A 22009-nucleotide genomic window follows, 5' to 3' on the forward strand; every position below is an offset into this window, starting at 1 on the left:
TTTGCAGTACGCGGGCCTCTCACTGTTGCGGCCTCCCGTTGTGGAGCACAGGCTCCGGACGCGCAGGCTCAGCAGCCATGGCTCACGCGCGCAACCGCTCCACGGCACGTGGGATCTTCCCGGACCGGGGCACGAACCCTTGTCCCCTGCATCGGCAGGCGGACTCTCAACCACTGCGCCGCCAGGGAAGCCCAGTGAATTTTTTTTAAACTGATTTTTTCCTTTAGTCACACTCCCCGATGTATTTTTAGTGAAATGGCATGTAGTAGAGTTATTGTGATATACTCTCTACTAAAATAATTGATTGTTAACATCCAAGAGGAGCAATATTACTCAAATTTGACTGTATAGGTCAGTTTATTTTACAAGTAACTGATGCTGTCCTGGAAATGTGAGCCCCTGACTGGGTTAGTACAATAGCTGACAGACTTCTCAAGATGGGTCATAAGCAGGATGTAAATTGAAAGGAGGAGCTGGGTTTGGGTTGAGTCAGTCTTGAAATTAATTCTGCATGTGTGGTGGGTTTGTGTAAGATTTTCAGAATGGTCTTTTAATAATATCCTTCTGAGAAAGGGTTGTTGTAGGATAAATATGATAATTTCTCCTTTAAGCTTTACTGACATGTGTCAGAAGGATGCCAATTCCCTAAGTAATCATAGTTTCCCAGTGGCATGCAAAAAATGTTTGACCCCTTGTTAATAGGTCACTTCTCTCTATAAATGGTAATCTTGGTGTTTGTCTAAACCTATTGTTTTTTGCACTGTTTTATTTTGAAACAATTGCAAACTTGTAGAAAAGTTGCATGAATGCTTTGTTTCTGAACAATTTGAGAAAAAAGTTGTTGACGTGATGCCATTCCCTCTGAAGTGCAAGAACATTCTCCAACTTAACCACAAAAGGCCATCACAATCAGAAAACTAACGTTACCACTATCTTAATTCTTAGACCGCGTGCAAACTTTGCCAGTTTTCCCAATAATGTTCTCTATTGCAAAAAGTTCAGAATCACAGTTGTATTTAGTTGTCTTATCTCCAATCTGGAACTGTATCACATTCTTTCCTTGACTTTCAAGGATTTTGACTCTTTCGAAGATGACAGTTACTTTGTAGAATGTCTCTGTTTGGGTTTGTCTGGTGTTCCCTTGGGGTTTGATTCAGGTTATACATCTTTGTCAGGAATAGCACAGAAGTGTTGCATGTATTCTTTCTCACTGCATGATGTCACTTTTCCCCATGACTGATAGTGTGCACTTTGATCACTTGATTGAGGTGGTGTCTACCAGACTTCTTCCCTTTGCAGTTACCGTTTTCCCTTCGGTATTAATGCTTTTGTGTGGAGGCACATTAAAACCTTGTAAACGTCTTGTTCCTTATCAAACTTTAAATTCATTTATTTACTTAATTATATCAGAGTGGGCTCATGGTTTCCTATTTTCTTCAATGGATTATAATCTGTTACTATCAGTATTTGTTTTACTGCCCAAATCGTTCCAGATCTGATCATTGAGACTCCCTTCAAGCTGACTGGTGTGTCCTTTTGCTATGTCTCCCATCATTCATTGAGCACTTCCTTGCTTTCCAAGCTCATCTTGTGTTTTCCATGCCCCAGCCCTGGAATTAGCCATTTCTTCAAGGAGTTCTGGTTCCCTTTGGATAAGAATTGTATTTAGAAGCCAAGAACGGGATGTCACATATGCTCATTATTGGGAGTTACTGTTCACAGTCCCCTTCAAACAATTGTTATATATATATTTTTAATATAAAAATATAAGTATATAAAATTTAAATCTTTTTCATTTATATACACATATACATTCAATCTTTTTTGAAGTACTATATTTATTTTGTTGGTTTTATTTATTTATATTTTTACATATTAAAAACCATGAATTCATACCAATACTTCCAATTTCATTCCAGTACTACAGGGTTCATTCCAGCTTTCTCACCTTCCATAGTGTAGCTAGCTCCCTTCTTTGACAGAATAAGTCTGGCTTCCATTATTCTTGATATTTTTGCTTATTTGGTAAGTTTTCCGGTATGTGACAGCCTCTCATCTCTGCCACTAGTCCTTTCCTGCATAGATGACTTCCTTACCCGATTTGGGCTCCAACACCTGCTTCTGAGCCTACCTTCCACGTGGATGCCCTCTTCACTCCCATTCAGGTTCTGCTACCCCCCCCCCCCCCCCACTAATCCCCCTTACGCTATGTGGACAGCCTCCTTGCCATGCTTAGGTTCCGACACACCCCTGCCAGCTGCCGCTCTGCGTGGACGCCCTCTAGCCACGCTTGGATTCAGACTCCCCACTTCGGGCCACTCCTCTCCCCTTGAGGACCCTTCTCAGAATGAATCTTTAAATTAAATAGACTGAATCCCAAGCAGGAAAATGAAATTAGATCTGTACCTGACACACTTCGGGGAAACTGTAGAACCCCAGAAGTAGAAAGATGGAAGAAAATCTTTCAGAAAGTCTTAAATTTACAGAAGATGTGATAATAGAGGGCAGAAGGCAAAGGAATGTCTTCAAAGTTCTGAGGGGAAGTAACAACTTGGAACTTTATATCCAGTAAACTGTGATTTTCAACAGCATTAAGTTTAAGAGATTAAAAGATTCTTACTGAAAGTTCTTCTCAGGAAGCATGAAATCGAACACATCAATAAACAGGATGTAAGAAGAAATGGAGAGCAAAATATTTGGAAAACTTACAGATGAATCTAAGAAACAATCACTATATAAAACAACATGAGATGCTAATTTGGGGGTTCTAAAAAAATAAGGTCAAAATAATCCATTCTTAATTGTGATTGATACTGTCTAAGATCCTGTTGTTGTTCAGCCGTAGGGTAGAGAAATTACACACTAAGCCAAGTAAGAATGTCTCAGAATATAAACGGCAAACACTAAAAGGATAGAAGAAAAATACAAAACCCATATACTTCCAAACCAATAAAGAGAGATAAAGGAGTCTAAAGAAACAGTTAAATTATTAGGAGATAAGAAAGAAGAAGGAAGCAAAAGAAAATCAGGGTAAACAGAAAGCACAAAATAAGGTGACAGATATCCAAATTTATCTGAACTACAATAAATGTAAACAGATTAAACTCAATAGGAAAAGGACAGAAATTGAATTTATAACATAGACTGAGGGTTTACTACTCATACATAGGCTCTCAGTGAACACACTAATCAAAGTTCTAGTGAGCAAAATTTAACATGGAAGGAATAAGAATGCAGAAGAAATGTTGAACAAGGAAATGGGTAAAATACAAGCATAAAAAAAGAATGAAACTCAGTCATTTTAAACCATATTTTATGTACCACCTACAGTGGAGTTCTGTGGAATGTTTGAAGCAAGCAGATAAACTGCTTGGTTACATAATTGTTTTGCTTTGAAGCTTATCCTTGGGTTCATTAGTTTTCCACCCTGTGGTGCATCATGATTTTTTGTAGAACCTCACACTGAGCTCCAAGCTTTCATGATTTCTTTTTGCTTCTCTGGATGAAAACAAAAATCAAACTCCTATATAGCAACTCTCTTTTGATGTTCTCTTCTGACTTGTCTCTAGATTTATATTTTAAATCTGCCCAACAAAAATTGCATTTTGTAGCACACACTAGGCAGTTGTCTTAATTAATACTCCAGTCTCTTTCAGGTACTACATGAATCATCACTGTTAAAATAAATTTTTCTTTTTGATCTGAGCAGACCGAGAAGAGTAGTTAATATGCAACATGATTGAAACAAAAGAAACAGGAATAACATCATATAGCACTTGGCTAGCAACCAATAATAACTTTCACTTACTGACTGTAGATTCTCAGCCAGGCCACATTTTTTTTTTTTTTTTTTTGTGGTACGCGGACCTCTCACTGTTGTGACCTCTCCCGTTGCGGAGCACAGGCTCCAGACGCGCAGGCTCAGCGGCCATGGCTCACGGGCACAGCCACTCCGCGGCATGTGGGATCTTCCCGGACTGGGGCACGAACCCGTGTCCCCTGCATAGGCAGGCGGACTCTCAACCACTGGGCCACCAGGGAAGCCCAAGGCCACATTTATATCACTCTAACCACTTGGCATTTAAGCCAGTGATCCTTCGTTCTCTGGACTGACCTCAGCAGAACCCCTGAAATTACATTCGTGTGTGTGTGTATGTGTGTGTATATGTATGTGTATCCCTCCCTCCCTCCCTCCCTCCCTCCCTTCGCTCCTTCTTTCCTCCTTTCTTCATTCAACAAAGAAATGCTTTTGAGGGCAAAATTCTAAAGAAGGATTACAACCCAGAGAGAAGATACTAGACTAATTTGCTTGTCCTACTCTAGTCTGTTACAAAACATATTGAAATAGTAGAGTATACTGACTGAAACATAAATTATTTACAATTAATAAATTGGTTTCAACATCATTGCATGAATGCAGTTTCTTAAGATTTGTTTGTAATAGAAGTACCTAGTATTTTATCCTTCTGGTTCAGATCACTTGTACCTGGGAGCCTTCTTTACATGTGTTTCAACAGCGTGGAGCTGGTTTTAACAGGTGTTTCTATCTTCCCAGGATCCCTTCTTTACTCTTCATCTGGAAATAGAGCCCATGGCTCCCCACAGGTGTGGGCACAGTTTGTGATAACCTGAGCCAGGATCCTTTTTCCCACAGGGTGACAGTACAGCGAAGCAGTTTAAAGAGTCGGGGCTCCTAACAGCTTGACAGTGTGCTCACTTATCAGCTGTGTGACTTTAGACAGAGTACTTAATCTCCCTGTGTTCAGTATTCTGATAATTGAAAGATGGGAAATAACCTGCACACAAATGTTTATAGAAGCTTTATTCATAATTGCCAAATTCATAATTGGAAGCATTCAAGTTAAGTTAGTCAATAGATAAATTGTGGCACATCCACACAAAGGAATATTAAAGCACTAAAAAGAAATGAGCAATATAGACAATAATGTGTTATAATCACTGAACTTGCTAGGAGACTAGATCTTAATTATTCCCTCCACAAAAAAAGAAATGATACTTATGTGATGTGATAGAGATACTAACTATCGCTACAGCGGCAATCATATTACAGTGTATAAATGCATCCAATCAACATGCTGCACACTTAAATTTACAGAATGTTGTATGTCAAATATATTTAAATAAAAAATTATAAAGAACAAAGAAATGAGCCATCAAGCTATGAAAGGACATGGAACAATCTTAAATGTGTATTACTAAGTGGAAGGAGCCAATCTGAAAAGGCTACATACTATATGATTCCAACTACGTGACATTCTCGAAAAGGCAAAACTATGGAGACAGTAAAAGGATCTGTCGTGGCCGGGGGTTAGAGAGGAGCAAGGGGTGAGACGAATAGGAAGAGCAGAGGATTTTTAGGGCAGTGAAGCTACTCCCTGTGATACTACGATGGTGGATGTGTCAAAACCCATAGAATGTACAGCACCAAGAGTGAACCCTAATATAAACTACGAACTTTGTGTGATAAAGGTGTTCAATATAGGTTCACGGATTGTAACAGATGTACCACTCTGGTGCTGGATGAAAGGCCAAGAGTATATGAGAACTCTGTACTCTCTGCTCAATTTTACTGTTCTAAAACTGAGCTAAAAAAAAAAAAAAAAGTGGGGGAGAGACATGCTGGATTAGCCCCACAGGCTCTCGTTTGCCAACTCCAGTTCTCCAGTGACTTCCTATTATATCAATGTTCAGTCAAGTGATAAGTGAGCACTAAATACATTTGAATGGAAAAAAGATGGGAAGTAATAGTATGTAGCTCATGCAGTTTCTATAAAGATTAAGTAAGATACTGCATGTAAAACATTTAGTTATACAAAACAGGGGAGAAGAGTATCCTAAACACAGAACAGCATGTTATGCCCCTGAGATTTGAGAAACTTGTCGTGTTCTAGGAATCGAGGGATGACAGTAGGATCAGAGTAAGGAAAGCAAGGAAGAAGGGGGGAATGAGATGAGATTGGCAAGACAAGCAGTGTCTAGGTCATGTAGCATCTCATTGGCCGTGATAAGCTTTTATTCTGTTGAAGTGTGAAGGGGAATCCATTGAAGAATTTTAAGCAGAGGAATGTGGTGATACTATTTACATCTTAAGAAGATCACTTTTGATGCATTGAGGAGGGTAGCATGGAGGAGAGCAAGGGTAGAAGCAAATGAACAAGTTTGGAAACTGCTGCAGTAGATAATGGTGGCCTGGACTGGAGCATTAACAATAAAAATGGAGAGAAATGGATGAACTATGTAGGTAGAATGGATGGGTGGATGGAATTGATGGACTCAAGAATGACTCCTGGCTTTGACTTCAACAGCCAGGGAGGTGACGGGTCAGTTATTACAGGGAAAGATGAACCAGAGGAAGGGGTTTCAGGGGGAAATCAAGAGTTTTGTTCTGGATAAATTCACTTTCAGATGTATGTGATTATGTGAGGGGAGGTGTTAGTCAAGTATTGGTTGTCCTAGTCTGGACCTCAGGAGGGGTCTGGCTACGTGGTTGAGGGGCTGGAGATAGAAGCCTGTTGGTAGTATGTTGGGGGTTTTTTTTATTATCATTGAGGTATAGTTGTTGTACAATATTATATAAGTTTCAGGTGAACAACATAGTGATTCAAAATTTTTAAAGGTTATACTCTGGTTATAGTTATTATCAAATATTGGCTATATTCCCTGTGCTGTACAACACATCTTTGTAACTTATTTATTTTATACATAATAGTTTGTACATCTTAAGATAGGTTGTTACCCCTGTCTTGCCTGCCCCACCCCCGTTGGTACTTTGTTTGACTGAATGGGAACCTTAAACTTGTACGGTGCTGTAAGTCTCAATAAAACTGGAAGAAAAACAGTTTTTTAAAGAGTGAATGGGAGTTGAAGATGAACCAGTGTAGACAAAATGAAAAGTTTGGCCAAGGAGGATGAGAGATATTATAGCATATTTGCTGATTGTATTGAACCTGTAGAGTGTGAGAGGCAGTGATTAAGAGGGAGTTAGGATTCTGAGAAAGCTTTGCCAGGTATAAGATGGAGAACACCTGAGGAGGGATTGACCTTTGAAAATGAAGGTCACTTGACTGCAGTAGGAGGGAAGGAAGCAATGGTGGGAACAGATGGAGTTCTGTAGGCTTTATGGTGGGAAGATGAGAGCACTGAGTGTAAGAGTTGGCCACACAGGGTGGGTACACTGGGCAGGGCTTTCCGGGCAGGGGTGGGAATACGTGTGAAGGCAAGGAAGCATGAACAGTGTGCCATATTCGAGAGAGGGCAACACGCTCTGCATATCTGAACTAGAGGGTTGGGAGGGGGCCGGTGCTGGTCATGATAAGGGGAGGCGGGATAAGCGGACAAGAATCAGCTCGTGGAAAGCTTTCTTTGGAGTTGTTTCCCTTTGCAGTAGAGAACAAATAGAGGTTTTTAAATCTAGAAATAGTTTGACCTTATGTAATTTTAGAAAATTGGAGTAGATCTTAATCTGGAACAGATTGGTGGGAGAGGCCAGTTAGGAAACTGTTACAGTGATCTGGGTGAGATGATGAGGATCTAAACTAGAGCAGTGGAGGTGGGGACAGACGCGAGAGGATGCGTTTGAGAGCTCTGTAAGAAGTAGAACTAGGGTTTCCCTGGTGGCACAGTGGTTGGGAGTCCACCTGCCGACGCAGGGGACACGGGTTCGTGCCCCAGTCCGGGAAGATCCCACATGCCGCGGAGCGGCTGGGCCCGTGAGCCATGGCCGCTGAGCCTGCACATCCGGAGCCTGTGCTCCGCAACGGGAGAGGCCACAACAGTGAGAGGCCCGTGTACCGCAAAAAAAAAAAGAACCAGTAGGCCCTAGTGACAGTTCAGTTGTAACTACTGGTCTACCAGCTATTTTATGGAATATTAGTTGCTTAGGATAACTCTCTAGTTATCTGCGCCTCTAATCTAATGACTAGTAATTAGTGGTGTGAGTCCATCAAGGAGGTCCATGGAGGAACAACAAAGAGCTTTGTTCAGGAGGCACTGAGCTTGAGGTACCTGCGGGCTGTCCCAGTGAAGATGTCTGCTAAGCCTATCTGAGGATGAGCCTCCAGGGGGAAGTTTGTTGTTCCAGGGAAGCTCAACCGGGTCTGTTATTGTCTGATTCTGAATCTTATGAAGATTTGCCTCTTTGGGTTCAGATTAATAATTTGGGTGTTCCACTGAGTAAAACATGAAAGGAAGAAAATGTTCCCCCCAAAGTTTGATAATACATTATCAGGATCCTAAAACTATTACTACTTTATGATCCAGTCATTCTGGAATCTACCCTAAATTAAAAAAAATGCAAACAAAGAACTTCCCTGGTGGCGCAGTGGTTAAGAATCCACCTGCCAATACAGGGGACACGGGTTCGAGCCCTGGTCCGGGAAGATCCCACATGCCACAGAGCAACTAAGCCTGTGCGCCACAACTACTGAGCCTGCGCTCTAGAGTCCACAAGCCACAGCTACTGAGCACACGTGCCACAACTACTGAAGCCCATGTGCCTAGAGCCCATGCTGTGCAACAAGAGAAGCCACCGCAGTGAGAAGCCCGCGCGCTGCAACGAAGAGTAGCCCCCTCTCGCTGCAACTAGAGAAAGCCTGCGCACAGCAACGAAGACCCGATGCATCCAAAAATAAAAAAATTAATTTATATAAAAAAATGCAAACAGATTTACGTGCAAAGATGTTCTGAATCAGTTTAGTTGTAATGGTGAAAGTGAAATACAGTATACATAGAAAATAAACTAGAAGGTATACATCAGTGTTAACTGATAACTCCAGATGATGGCCTTATTGATGACTTCTATTTTTTTCTTTTTGTGAGTCTGTGATTTATAGATTTTTCTAAAATGAGCATGCATTCCTCTCTGACACAGGAAAAAAATTCATAGAAATGGTATATAAAATGGAAATGTCCAACAATAGGTATATAAATAATAAATTCTGTTACATCTGTAGGATAAGTGGCTATGGAGCAGTTTATTTTGTTTATGAAAGTTCTTAATGAAGTAAGAAAATGCTTATAAAACATTAATGATCAACTCTATGATTATATGAGCATATATATATCTACGGAAAGGCTGGCATAAGTCAGGGGTTGGTGGAATTGGGGATGCTCATTTTCTCTATTTTCCAAGTTTCCACAATGAGCTTTTATTACATTTCTTTTCATCTTTTTGAAAAACTTTCTGATTTCTATAGGGTTTTTTGCTTCTTTTTTCTACTTTCCTTGAAAAAGCTTGTTCTATCCTTTTTCCTTTTCTACCACTGTAGAAACTGTACTTCGAATGGCTTCCTTTAAGTGTTTAATATACACATACTCAATTATAACTTTCCTAACAAAGTCTTAGGTTTCTCACCATCTTTGCCCTCCTCTGAACGTGAATAGGGTCTTCACAGGTTCTAAGAATCCACTGACTAGAGCATATGCCACATCTTGTTTAGCTTTCCACTTGTTTTAACACAAAAAATGGTTTAAAATTTCTTACAATAAGTAGTTTATTTACCAACATATTTTACGGCTTTGGCTTCGTATTAGTTTCCTAGGGCTTCCATAGTAAGAGTTCCTCAGATTCAGTTGACTTTCTCACAATTCTGGAAGCCAGAAGTCCGAGGTAAAGGTGTTGGCAGCGTTGGTTTCTTCTGAGGCCTCTCTCCTTGGCTTGTGGACGGCTGCCTTCTCATTGTGTCCTCACAGGGTTTTCCTCTGTGTGCGCACGTGTCTGTGTCCAAATCTCCTCTTTTTATGAGGACACCAGTCACATTGGATTAGCGCCCACACTCATGACCTCATTTTAACTTAATTACCTCTTTAAAATACAGTCACATTCTGAGGTCTTGGGGATTAGGACTCTGACATATGAATTTGGTGGGGAGTTGGGGACACAACTCAGCCCGTAACTGTGTTCTCCTGCATCTGGGTTTAGTTCCCTTCTCTCTAGGAGGTTCCTTAGCAAAGATGTGTGGGAAAGAAACTATGATCTCTGTACATCTGAAAACCTCTTCATTTCCTTCAACCTTAAGTAATGTTCCTAAATATAATGTTTTAGATCGATAGTTATTTTCCCTTAGCACCTTGAAGATATTCATACATTCATTTACCATGTATTTATTGAGCCCCTGTAGTATGTCAGGTACTATACTATTCCAGGTGCTGGAACTACAGTAGTCAGCCAGAGAGTATGCTCTCTAGAGGGACAAAATGAAATAGCATTTGTACAGTTGTATGAAGATAAGTTTTCATTTGTCTTGGGTAAACAGCTAGGAGTGGTATTGCTGTGTCACATGGAAGTGTGTGTTTAACTTTATAAGAATACTGCTAAAGGTTTTCCAGAATGGTTGTACCATTTTACATTCTTGCCAGTAGTGTATGAGATTGACTGCTTTTTAAAGGTTTAAAGTTTCTGTATCTTTCTGTGTTGTACCTGGGTGAAATATTGTCTAATTCACTAGTTTTCTTTTCTATTGACTTTATCTAGTCTAGAATTTATTTAGTTCATTAAAGCTGGGTTTTTTACATGTATATAGATTTTCTCCATTTTTGCCTTAGAAATCCCTAATTAATTGATCCAAGTTACTAATTTTTGTTTTATTTCTACCAGTTTAGTATCATAATTTCTTATTGATTTTCTGGAGGCTGATTCTCCTTTTTCTCTCTTTGAAGACTCTAAATATAATTTGTGTTAAAGTCAGTTTTGGACGACTCTCTTATTTTTATTTTCCCTAAGTGGAATTAAGGGAAATCGTCTAAATAAATTGGTTGGTTCCTTCTTAGCATTTAATTTCTCATATAGTAAAATTCTGGACTACAGACTCTAAGTAGGAGTTTATTTTTCATTCTGTACTCACCCCTTTCTGGCTAGTAATTTTATATTGCCTCCAACTGGGCTTTTGTGGCCAGAGCTCAGAATTGGTTCTTAAAGTGCCACCTTAAGGTCCCTGTCCGGGGAGGTTGCTGTGATATTGGTGATATCACAGATTAAGTCATCAAATCACTGGAAAGCTTGGCTTGATCTTGCCATGGGCTACTTTAGTCTGTCCTACCCAAAAAGAGTCAAACTCTTAGTTACGTCTTCTGTTCTGGACTATTAACAGATAATTTTTGGGAAAAGGTAAAAATACGACTCTCATACAGTTATAAGAATGAACATGCATCAAAGAATTTATTTTACTCTTATGATATGAAGGAAACCAGGCAGATGTAATATCCAGTTAAAAGGAAAAATCAAAACAGCACAAATTTATGTGGAGAAAAGAATGTTAAGATGAATGCAGGTAGAGATAAAACCAGTGTTTGGGTTAGTGTGGGGTGTCAATTACATCACTGCCAGATTGGACAAAAGTGACATACCTGTCAGTTACCTACAGCTCACAAGTAGTTCCAAAATGGCTTCAGACCAGTGAACAGGACTAGAACGTGATAACTTGAAAAAGTGTGCTGTGCACTACGTACAACAGTCAAGACATGGAAACAACCTGAGTGTCCATCGACAGAGGAATGGATAAAGATGTGGTGCATATATACAGTGGAGTATTACTCAGACATTTCTCCAAAGAAGATATACAGATGGCCAAGAAGCACATGAAAAGATGCTTAACATCACTAGTTATTAGAGAAATGCAAGTCAAAACTACAGTGAGATATCACCTCACACCAGTCAGAATGGCCATCATCAAAAAAGCTGCAAACAATAAATGCTGGAGAGGGCATGGAGAAAAGGGAACCCTCCTACACTGGTAGGAATGTAAATTGGTACAGCCACTATGGAGAACAGTATGGAGGTTCCTTAAAAAACTGAAAATAGAGCCAGCGTATGATCCAGCAATCCCAGTCTTGGGTATACGTCCAGAGGAAAACATGGTTCGGAAGGATACATGCACCTCAATGTTCATCGCCACTGTTTACAACAGCCAAGACGTGGAAGCAACCTGAATGTCCACTGACAGATAAGTAGGTACATGTATATGATGAAATATTACTCAGCCATTAAAAAGAATGAAATAATGCCATTTGCAGCAAAATGGATGGACCTGGAGATTATCATACTAAGTGAATAAGTCAGACAGAGAAAGACAAATATCATAAGATATCGCTTATATGTGGAATCTAATAAAGAAAAGATACAAATGAACTTATCTACAAAACAGAAACAGACTTACAGACTTAGAGAATGAATTATCAAATTTATCATTACCAGGGGAAGGGGTGGGGGAAGGGATAGATTGAGAGTCTGGGATTGACATGTACGCACTGCTGTATTTAAAATAAAATGCCTTTCCTGAAAAGAAAAAAGTCTACAAATAACAAATGCTGGAGAGGGTGTGGTGAAAAGGGAGCCCTCCTACACTGGTGGTGGGAATGTAAGTTGGTAAAGCCACTGTGGAGAACAGTATGGAGGTTCCTCAGAAAACTGAAAATAGAATTACCATATGATCCAGCAACCCCACTCCTGCGTATATATCCAGATGAAATTATAATTCAAAAAGATACATGGGGCTTCCCTGGTGGCGCAGTGGTTGAGAATCTGCCTGCCAATGCAGGGGACACGGGTTCGAGCCCTGGTCTGGGAAGATCCCACATGCCGCAGAGCAACTGGGCCCATGAGCCACAATTACTGAGCCTGCGCATCTGGAGCCTGTGCTCCACAACAAGAGAGGCCGTGATAGAGGCCCACGCACCGCGATGAAGAGCAGCCCCCGCTTGCCACAACTAGAGAAAGCCCTCGCACAAAAATGAAGACCCAACACAGCCATAAATAAAAAATAAATAAAGCAAAACTGTCAACAAGTAAAAATAAAATAAACTCTATAAAAAAAAAAGATACATGCACCCCTATGTTCATAGCAGCACTATTTAGAATAGCCAAGACATGAAAACAACCTAAATGTCCATCAGCAGATGAATGGATAAAGAAGATGTGGTACATATGCACAGTGGAATACTACTCAGCCATAAAAAATGAAATAATGCCGTTTGCAGAAACAATGGATGCAGCTAGAGATTATAATACTAAGTGAAGTAAGTCAGAAAGAGAAAGACAAATACCGTATGATATCACTTATATGTGGAATGAACATTCTTTCCTTTCCCTTTCCCTTTCCTTTCTGCCAAACTCGTCCCCTTCTTTTTCTCACAACCCGTTTCTTCCTGAACCCTCTGCCTGTCAAAGATCATGGCAGCTGGTATGTCTTGAAGCTGGAATTCCAGCTTAGTTCTGATAGCAAAGCCTGTGCCCTTCGCACTCAACCATCATGACTCTGCAGGAAGACTTAGGAAATGGCCTTTGAGCTGGGCCTGGAGGGAATGACAGGGTTTGTTAGGCAGAAGTGGATAAAGAAGGCGACACTTTAATACGTCGGTGGCACACAGCTCGTCTGCCTGGGGCCTAAGCTCCTGCCGTAAGAGAACAGTAGGTGGTGGAGCTGTGGAGGGGAGGTGGCCTATACTGCTCATGTGGGGCGCGTAGACCCTACCTTATACTTGCTTGACGCTTTGTTTAATTTTTATATCTGCTCTGCAAGATAGATGTTGTTATCCCCACCTAACCCATCAGAGAACAAAAGCACAGTCCTGTGACTTATCTGTGATCTCCAGCTATTAAGTGGCTAAACTGAGTTTAGAACTCCGGAGTCACTGTTCTTTCTACTTTATATAAACTGTTGAAGTCCCTGGGGTTTTAAGCAGTGTGTGAAGTGATTAGAATTGTATTTAGGAAAAAGATGTGATAAAAGAGAAGCCTGAGTCACCTTTTGACCTGATACTGAGTATCATTTGAAGGCAGTAACCCTTGTCCCAGCACTAAAATTTAGAGTTCAAAGTGATTCTATGCAGAAGATTAGAAATAGTGCCCTGAAGGCCTCGGAGGGTCTGCTAGAACCCAGCTACTCAAAAGGGTGACCTTCACACCTGTAACTTCAGTATAACCCTGGGGCTTATTAAAAATGCAAATTCTCATACCCCTACCTCAGACTTACTAGATCAAAAATCTAGTAAAGGTGGAGTCCAGGAAGCTGTGTTTTTAACAAGCCCTGTCTGTTTAGCAGTGGACAGTATTGTAGTAGCCAGGTGATTCTTAGGTACGCAAAAGCTTGAGAAAGCTTTAATATTCTTCCCTGGCCACTCTGCCTTCTTTCAACATTTCCTGGTTGTCAAGCGGTTGCCTCTAAAATGATAATTGTAGTAGAGAAACTTCATCAGCACATTAAATGGTAAGTACTTTATGAGCAGGAATTATCATCTTTGGCGTCTAGGAATTTGACTTATAAACTGTCTTTAGCATTATATAAACTCTAGCATAAATTTTAACTCAACGTGTAAAGGTGGCAGTATATGGAAAAAAGTTTGGAAGGATACACACCAAACCACTGTTAAAGAAGAAGTTATTCATGACACTTGTTAAGGAATGTAAGGTAGACTTTATTCTGGGGGACTGCTACAGTGGGGTTTTGTAATAGGGGAGAGAGATTGGGCTCATCCCTTTCACAACTGGGAACAGTGGGGATTTATATCCAACGAGCAGAGTTGGAGGGGCAGTGGATGGGAATACTAAGAGGATGGAGTAATTCTTTGCTCACCTGACCTAGCAGGATTCTTGTTGAAGACAGACTAGGGTGATCAGATAATACCTGGGGAATAGTGGAGGATGAGGAATTTGATCAGACACTGAGGGTTGGGGGGTTCTGGCTAAACTAACTCAACAACATTCTTGCTAAAGCTGGCCTCCTGGAGGACATGCACAAGGATGGGGCTTAGTCAGGCTTAGAGGACACTGACTAAAGTTTGGTTGAGGAGGGAGTCTTTGTCACCACTGCCATGATTAATACAAGGCTTCTCTGGTGGAGCAGTGGTTAAGAATCTGCCTGCCAGTGCAGGGGACATGGGTTCGAGCCCTGGTCCGGGAAGATCCCACATGCCATGGAGCAACTTAAGCCCGTGCGCCACAACTACTGAGCCTGCGCTCTAGAGCCCGCGAGCCACAACTACTGAGCCTGTGCGCCTAGAGCCCGTGCTCCGCAACAAGAAACCCGCGCACCGCAACGAAGAGTAGCCCCTGCTCGCCACAACTAGACAAAGCCCGTGCACAGCAACAAAGACCCAACACAACCCCCCAAAAAAATAATTAATTAATTAATTTTTAAAAAACCCACCAATACAAACCCTAAAAATACATCCCATAGTAAGGTAGCCATTCAGATGTTCTAGACCCAGCAGTGCCGTCCAGTAGAACTTTCTGTGATGATGGAAATGATCTATTTCTGTGCTGTCCAATACGGTAGCTACTAGACCCAGAGCTATAGAGCAGTTGAAATGTGGCAAAGGTGACTGACTGTGAGAAACTGCATTTTTAGTGTTATTTAATTTTAAGTGATTTAACTTTAAATGGCAGCATGTGACTAGTGGCTCGCATATGGGACAACACAGTCAGAAAGGTCTAGTGAGCCTCTCTAAGGGCTTACCTGGGTATGTGTGGGACGCTGAAGTTTTCGTCATGCTTGCCATACAACGTTAAAACAGTCTTCAAGTACAGACACTTATTTTAGCTTTCCCACTTTTCCTAAAAGAAAAAAAATCATTTTTTTCTTACAGGTTTTGTGTGAGAAACTGTGTGGAAATCTGAAATTGTATCAGTCAAATCTTTATAGCACAGTGGGGCCATCTGACGGTAAGTTTTCTTATCACTTCTTTGATTCCCCATGCTAATTTATTTCCAGTCTTCCAAATAAAGTGAGAAGTGTGAGTTTTGAGCAAAACAGACTTTTCTTGTATTGCCCCTCCCACCCCCCCTCGGAGTTCAGTTCCTTCCTTTTCTGCTCCCATAAGATCTCTGATGTCTTTTGGCAAACTCCCACTCCAACAATCAAAGGAGTTACAGATGACTTAGAAGCAGTTTCTGCCCTCAATAAATTTTTACCTGGGAAGACTCTAAGCAGATAATTATAATAAAGTGTGATACATGCTTAATAAAATGTTATAGAATGGTGGGGAATATGTAAACTAGTATAATGAAGGCACTGTAGGCGTGATGTAAATGATTATAGGCATTCAGAGGATTATGAATTCTATATTTAGGCATCCCTTGTAGAATTTTTGTAGTTAATAATCTTTTAATAATAATTTTAACAGTTATTTTTAAAGGAAATGTTATCCATCCTCTATTACCATCTTTTTTTTTCTTAACAGAAATCACAATTAATTATAAACATGGCCTTCCCTTGGTAACACTTACTTTGCCGTCCAGAAAGGAGCGCTGTCAGTTTGTAGTCAAACCAATGTTATCAACGGTTGGTTCATTCCTTCAGGACCTACAAAATGAAGATAAAGGTATCAAAACGGCTGCCATCTTCACAGCAGGTATATATATGCTTTCTTCAACTTTGTCTTTTTCTCTTCTTCTGAACCTTTGTTTTGGTTCTTTACTTTTCTAGAAACTTGATTCTTTAATTCATTATATAATAAATGGTTGGCAGTTACTGAGTCCTTCACTTTTGAACATCAGTAATATAAAAAAAATTAACCCTATTGAATAAAAAAGAAATGGAATAAGTTTATGCATGTTTTGGTTACTTATTTCATAAACTTAGCCCCCAGATTTTTCTCTGAGAAAATTTTAATGACACAGTCATTAGTGTCTAATTTTCTGTAAGAAATTTGAATAATTAGAAAATGAAATGCAGGCTCAATGATTGAAATAGCCAGTGAATAACTAAAATACACAAATAGTTCATTAACCTTTGTTATAAAGCAGTTATAGTCTAGCGTGTTTTTTGACGAATTAGTTCTCAGGAAAGTATGTGTGTGTGTGTGTGTGTGTGTGTGTGTGTGTAAATATATATATATATATATATATATATAGTTTAATACCAGCAGAGGTGGTTAATCACATAGACATTTAAAATTTAGGATATAGCTTTTATGTTTTCATGGTCTGAGGACATAAAAGGACGTCCTCCTGCCCCTAAAAGAGAATAAAGAATTCTTTACCCCAGTCCAATATACAGAGGCTACTATAAATATAAATAAGTGAATAAATTTGCACTGTTATTTTATTGTAGTATTACATACTTAGAATAAACTTATTTAAAAGTTAATGATTAATATTGCAGTTTTGAAAAGGAAATTAACATTCTTCTTCCCTATCCAAGTTCAGAACCAATTAAGAGGTAGACATGGAAGTTGGAAAAATAGAGATTAAAGAATTTATTTGCTCAGCAAATATTGAGCACCTAACAAATGTTGACCTGAAACAAAGAGACTGCCAGATATTTCTCCAGCAAAGATGGATTTATTGCAGATCAGCAGAGAATTGCAATTCAGGGTCTGCAACCATGGTGAGCCACATGTGAGGACTTGCAGGACAAGGGGAGGAGACCGCTTTTATAGAGGAAAAGGAAGTGAGTAGGGCTATAGTAAACAAACAGTCCATGGCTTTTCATTGGCTGAGTCCTTGCTGGGAAAGAAGAGGAGTCTTTCTTCTTCCTGTTGGGCTCTGCTGTCCTCGCAGGGTGTGAGAGCTCCCCCTTCTGGTCTCTGGACTCTATTTAATTGAGGTTTCTGTGTATTAATTTTTTTTACACTAACATATGCCAGGCACTGTTCTAGATGCTAGAGATAGAGCAAAGAACAACAGAGATTAAAACTCCTGTTCTTAGGGAGCTTACATTTTAAGAGGAGAAAGAAACAAGGTAAAGAAATAAAATATATAATATGTTAGATAATTAGTGTTACAGTCAAAAATAAAGCAGAGTGATGGGGGGTGGGAGTTGTGTGTGTTGGTGGGAGGTGCTCACTCAGGTCACATTTAGGTGAAGACCGGGAAGAGATGAGAGAAGATGTAGATGGGAAGAGAGCTCTCCAGGCAGAAGCCCTGAGGTGGGAGCTAACTCCACCCTCAACTGAAAAGGGAGGGAGCTGGGTCCAAGTAGGAGGGGAAGGGCAGGTTAGGGAAAGCCTTGTTGTAGGTTATTGTAAGGACTTTGGATTTAACCAGAAGGGGAGTTTCTTCCTGCTAAAACCAGAATCAGAGAAAGAAGGTTTTAGTCCCGTGACCACAGTGGCCTAATACTTCATCCCTGACTGGACCGACATTCCCGCCCCCCAGTCACAGGAACACCGAAACCCCTGGGCCTTCCCTGCAGGGGAATAACTGCTCCTCCTCAGAGCAGGGAAGTGCAAACCCAGAACTCAGAAGGGCACTGAGCACAGTGCTTGCCTGAAATTAGGTTAAAACATTGATGTGTACCCTGCTTGTTTCTAAAAAAATAATTTGAGTAGCTTTGAAACATAAAACACAGAGAAAAACCCTAGAAATCATAGAGTAAAGGGGCTCTTTGGACTGAGTGAAAACGCTGTGTTGGGGTTCATATCAGTACTTGCCCAAGAATAGGTGAAAAATTCATCACTGTATCATTACCTCCTTAAAAGTGTTTCACATCAATCTCTTGCTGTTCCTATAATAGCATAAAGGATAATGTAGTACTTCAACTGAGAAATCATACTCAGTTGATTTCTTTTTATAATAATATTTTAAGGAGCAGGTGTGAAGTCATTTAAATGTAAATTTTTAAATGACACTTGCAAAGTCAGATACAAGGATTTGGTGTGTTGCTGATCTTTTTAAAAAGAGGCTCTGTGGGTGGAATTTGCCTGCATTTAATTTGGGCTTGAAAAGAGTGTTCTAAGCTTGTCACAGTTTTGCCCACAGTGTGGGCTGAGTTATTTGGCAATTCCTGGGAAGATGATCTCACCGCAGCTGATGAACAGGAACCCAAACAGCCAAATTCTAGGAACAGCCCCAGGTGCAGCCTTGACTTGCTGCCTTCTGAACAAAAGAACTGCTGAGAGCCAGACAGGAGGCAGGCAAGCAGGTTCTCCCCGATTTCACTAGCAGCATTACTGTTGTCACGCATATCCGGTTGAATGCAGCCAAGCGATGCCAGGCCAGGCGAAAATATACATCCTGGACTCTGTGTCACGTAATTATATGTAGACCGTTCCGAAAGAAGAATGATAGAAACCCCTACCAGCGCCAGTTTTTTGCTTACTGTTCAGTGAGTTTGAATCTTAACACCTGGGTTACATGAAAGTTCAAGAATATAACAGCAAAAGCTAGGCTATATAAGAGGCTGTGCGAAGCACGCTGACGCTGACATTCTCCTAGAGATTTTTTTTTTTTTTTTCTGAACTGTTCCTGGGATATCTGAAATCACTATTAGAATCTCTCCACCTCTAGGAAATACACCGCACAAGTGCAGATTTACTTCTTCGGTTCAGCTATGTTTGTCACTCTCCCTGCCACCCCCAGCCACTTGCAGTTTTGCCTCTTGTGGTCTTAGCTCGGCTAGAAAGGGAGGGAGCCCTGTGTGGCGGTGGTTGCGGCGCTACCAAGTTTCAGTCAACGCACATCACTCCCCCTTAGCGGCTAAAAGTAAGAGAGAGGCGGGCTTCCACAAACGTTCCTGCCGCATGCCTCCACAGAGCGGTTAGGCGCGTTTGGCTGCAAGCTGCCGAAGTGGGCTCTGACTAAGCAGGGGTGTGTGTCAGCAGGCTCTCTGACTGGAACTGAAAGAAAGCCAGGCCCAGAAGAGGGCAGGAGGGTTTCCCTGGCGGAGCAGCAGTTAGGAATCCGCCTGCCAATGCAGGGGACGTGGGTTCGAGCCCCGGTCCAGGAAGATCCCACATGGAGCAACTAAGCCCGTGCGCCACAACTACTGAGCCCGCACTCTAGAGCCCGCGAGCCACAACTACTGAGCCCACGTGCCACAACTACTGAAGCCCGTGCTCCTAGAGCCCGTGCTCCACAACAAGAGAAGCCACGACAATGAAAAGCCCGCGCACCGCAACGAAGAGTAGCCCCCGCTCGCCGCAACTAGAGAAAGCCTGCGCGCAGCAACGAAGACACAACACAGCCAAAAATAAATAAATTTAAAGAAAAAAAAAAAAGAGGGTAGGAGCTGAAGAAGGACGTGAGTAGAGAGGTTAGGCTGGGAACAGCCTGATGGGCTTTGCTGCCGACACCCTCAGCCCCTCCGCCGCCACCTGCACTGCTCTGGCCTTGCATGACCGTCCGCAGGTACAGTCCCACGAGGGACGTCAGCCTGGGTCCCAGCGCCGCCGACAGAGTGGGAGACGGGGTGCCTGCCTGCTCTTCTTGGTCCACTGTAATGGGCAGTAGAGCAGCAAGAGAGGATTCCCTCCCGGTGGGAACAGTATCGGGTATGGGAAAGCCCCTCCCCCCCCAGAATAGACAGATGTCCACTACTGTATTGTAGAGACCTGGATTAGCAAGTGTTTTTCCATATGTTGAAACATGGTTCTTACTGTTGTAAAACAAGGACTTATTTTTGCATTTTCAGATGGCAGTGAAATTGCAGCTTCAACCTTGATGGAAATCTTGCTAATGAATGACTTTAGACTTGTCATTAATAAAATCACATACGATGTACAGTGCCCTAAGAAAGGTAAGAAACACAGCTATGCAAGTATCTTAACACTTGCCTTTCGCTGTGGGCCTTTTTCAGGGAGCAGCCTTATCCTAAGAATTTGTTTTAGGTAACCAAATGACCAAGAAGGCTTTGGAGAGCCAACGTGTAAGCTTTTCTAGCAAGGGTAGAAATGATTGGTAGAAGTCATCCGTCAGAGCTTTTAGGTTCATATACTCTTTTTAGACTTTTAAGGCTTCATTTTAGGATCTTGAATGCTTAATCTGACATTATTGGGTTAAGAAGAAGTGGACCTGAAAATCAGGAACTCAAGCGTATACCATTGTACAGGTCTTCACTTTTTTTTTTTTTAAGTAGGTTTTCTTTTTTCTAGGCCAGTTTCAGGTTCACAGCGTGGTGGAGCAGAGAGCAGAGAGTTCCCATGAGCTCCACCCCTTCCCCACAGCCTCCCCCACTATCAAGCGCTGGAGTGGAACATTTTCTGTTGTCTGGGCCAAAACATTTGTTCGGTTTTTTCCGTTCGATGGCTCTAGTAGCACATAGCTGTCTTTCATTCATTCAAAACAATTTTGTTAGATTGTATTGTGACAGCTGTCATATCAGCATGCATTTAAAAAAAGACTTATCAAAATTGGTGAATTTGGGCTTCCCTGGTGGTGCAGTGGTTGAGAGTCCACCTGCCGATGCAGGGGACGCGGGTTCGTGCCCCAGTCCGGGAAGATCCCACGTGCCGCGGAGCGGCTGGGCCCGTGAGCCATGGCCGCTGAGCCTGCGCGTCCAGAGCCTGTGCTCCGCAACGGGAGAGGCCACAACAGTGAGAGGCCCGCATACCGCAAAAAAAAAAAAAAAAAAAAAAGGAAAATTGGTGAATTTTTGTGTAGCCATTTTAATATGGAAGATGGAAGGAAAAAAGCAACATTTTCAGCATATTATGCTTTATTATTTCAAGAAAGGTAAAAACGCAACTGAAACGCAAAAAAAGATTTGTGCAGTGTATGGAGAAGTGCTGTGACTGATCGAAAATCTGAAAAGTGGTTTGTGAAGTTTCGTGCTGGAGATTTCTCTCTGGACAATGCTCCATGGTTGGGTAGACCAGTTGAAGTTGATAGCGATCAAATTGAAGCAATAATTGAGAACAGTCAACGTTATACCACTCGGGAGATAGCCGACATACTCAAAATATCCAAATCAAGTGTTTAAAATAATCTGCACCATCTTGGTTACGTTAATCGCTTTGATGTTTGGGTTCCATATAAGTTAAGCGAAAAAAACCTTCTTGACCATATTTCCACATGTGATTCTCTACTGAAACGTAATGAAAACGTTCCATTTTTATCTTTTTTTTTAATTTTTTAATTAATTTTATTTATTTTTTTATACAGCAGGTTCTTATTACTTATCCATTTTATACATATTAGTGTATATATGTCAGTCCCAATCTCCCAATTCATCACACCACCACCATCCCCTGCCCGGCCACTTCCCCGCTTGGTGTCCATACGTTCGTTCTCTACATCTGTGTCTCAATTTCTGCCCTGAAAACCAGTTCATCTGTA

General features: G+C 41.2%; 1 protein-coding gene across 1 annotated transcript in view; it reads left to right on the top strand.

Annotated features, from left to right (window-relative positions):
• The window catches only part of MCUB (mitochondrial calcium uniporter dominant negative subunit beta), an 84122-nt gene that overhangs the window by 48073 nt on the left and 14040 nt on the right, over positions 1 to 22009 (top strand). The window contains 3 exon segments of the mRNA XM_027103489.1: positions 15601 to 15676; positions 16195 to 16365; positions 20367 to 20471. Coding sequence (XP_026959290.1) covers positions 15601 to 15676; positions 16195 to 16365; positions 20367 to 20471 — 352 coding nt within the window.

Source organism: Aethalodelphis obliquidens, unplaced genomic scaffold (assembly GCF_003676395.1).
Source record: "Aethalodelphis obliquidens isolate GAN/ISIS:26980383/991018 unplaced genomic scaffold, ASM367639v1 scaffold6, whole genome shotgun sequence".
NCBI classification, from domain to species: Eukaryota; Metazoa; Chordata; class Mammalia; order Artiodactyla; family Delphinidae; genus Aethalodelphis; species Aethalodelphis obliquidens.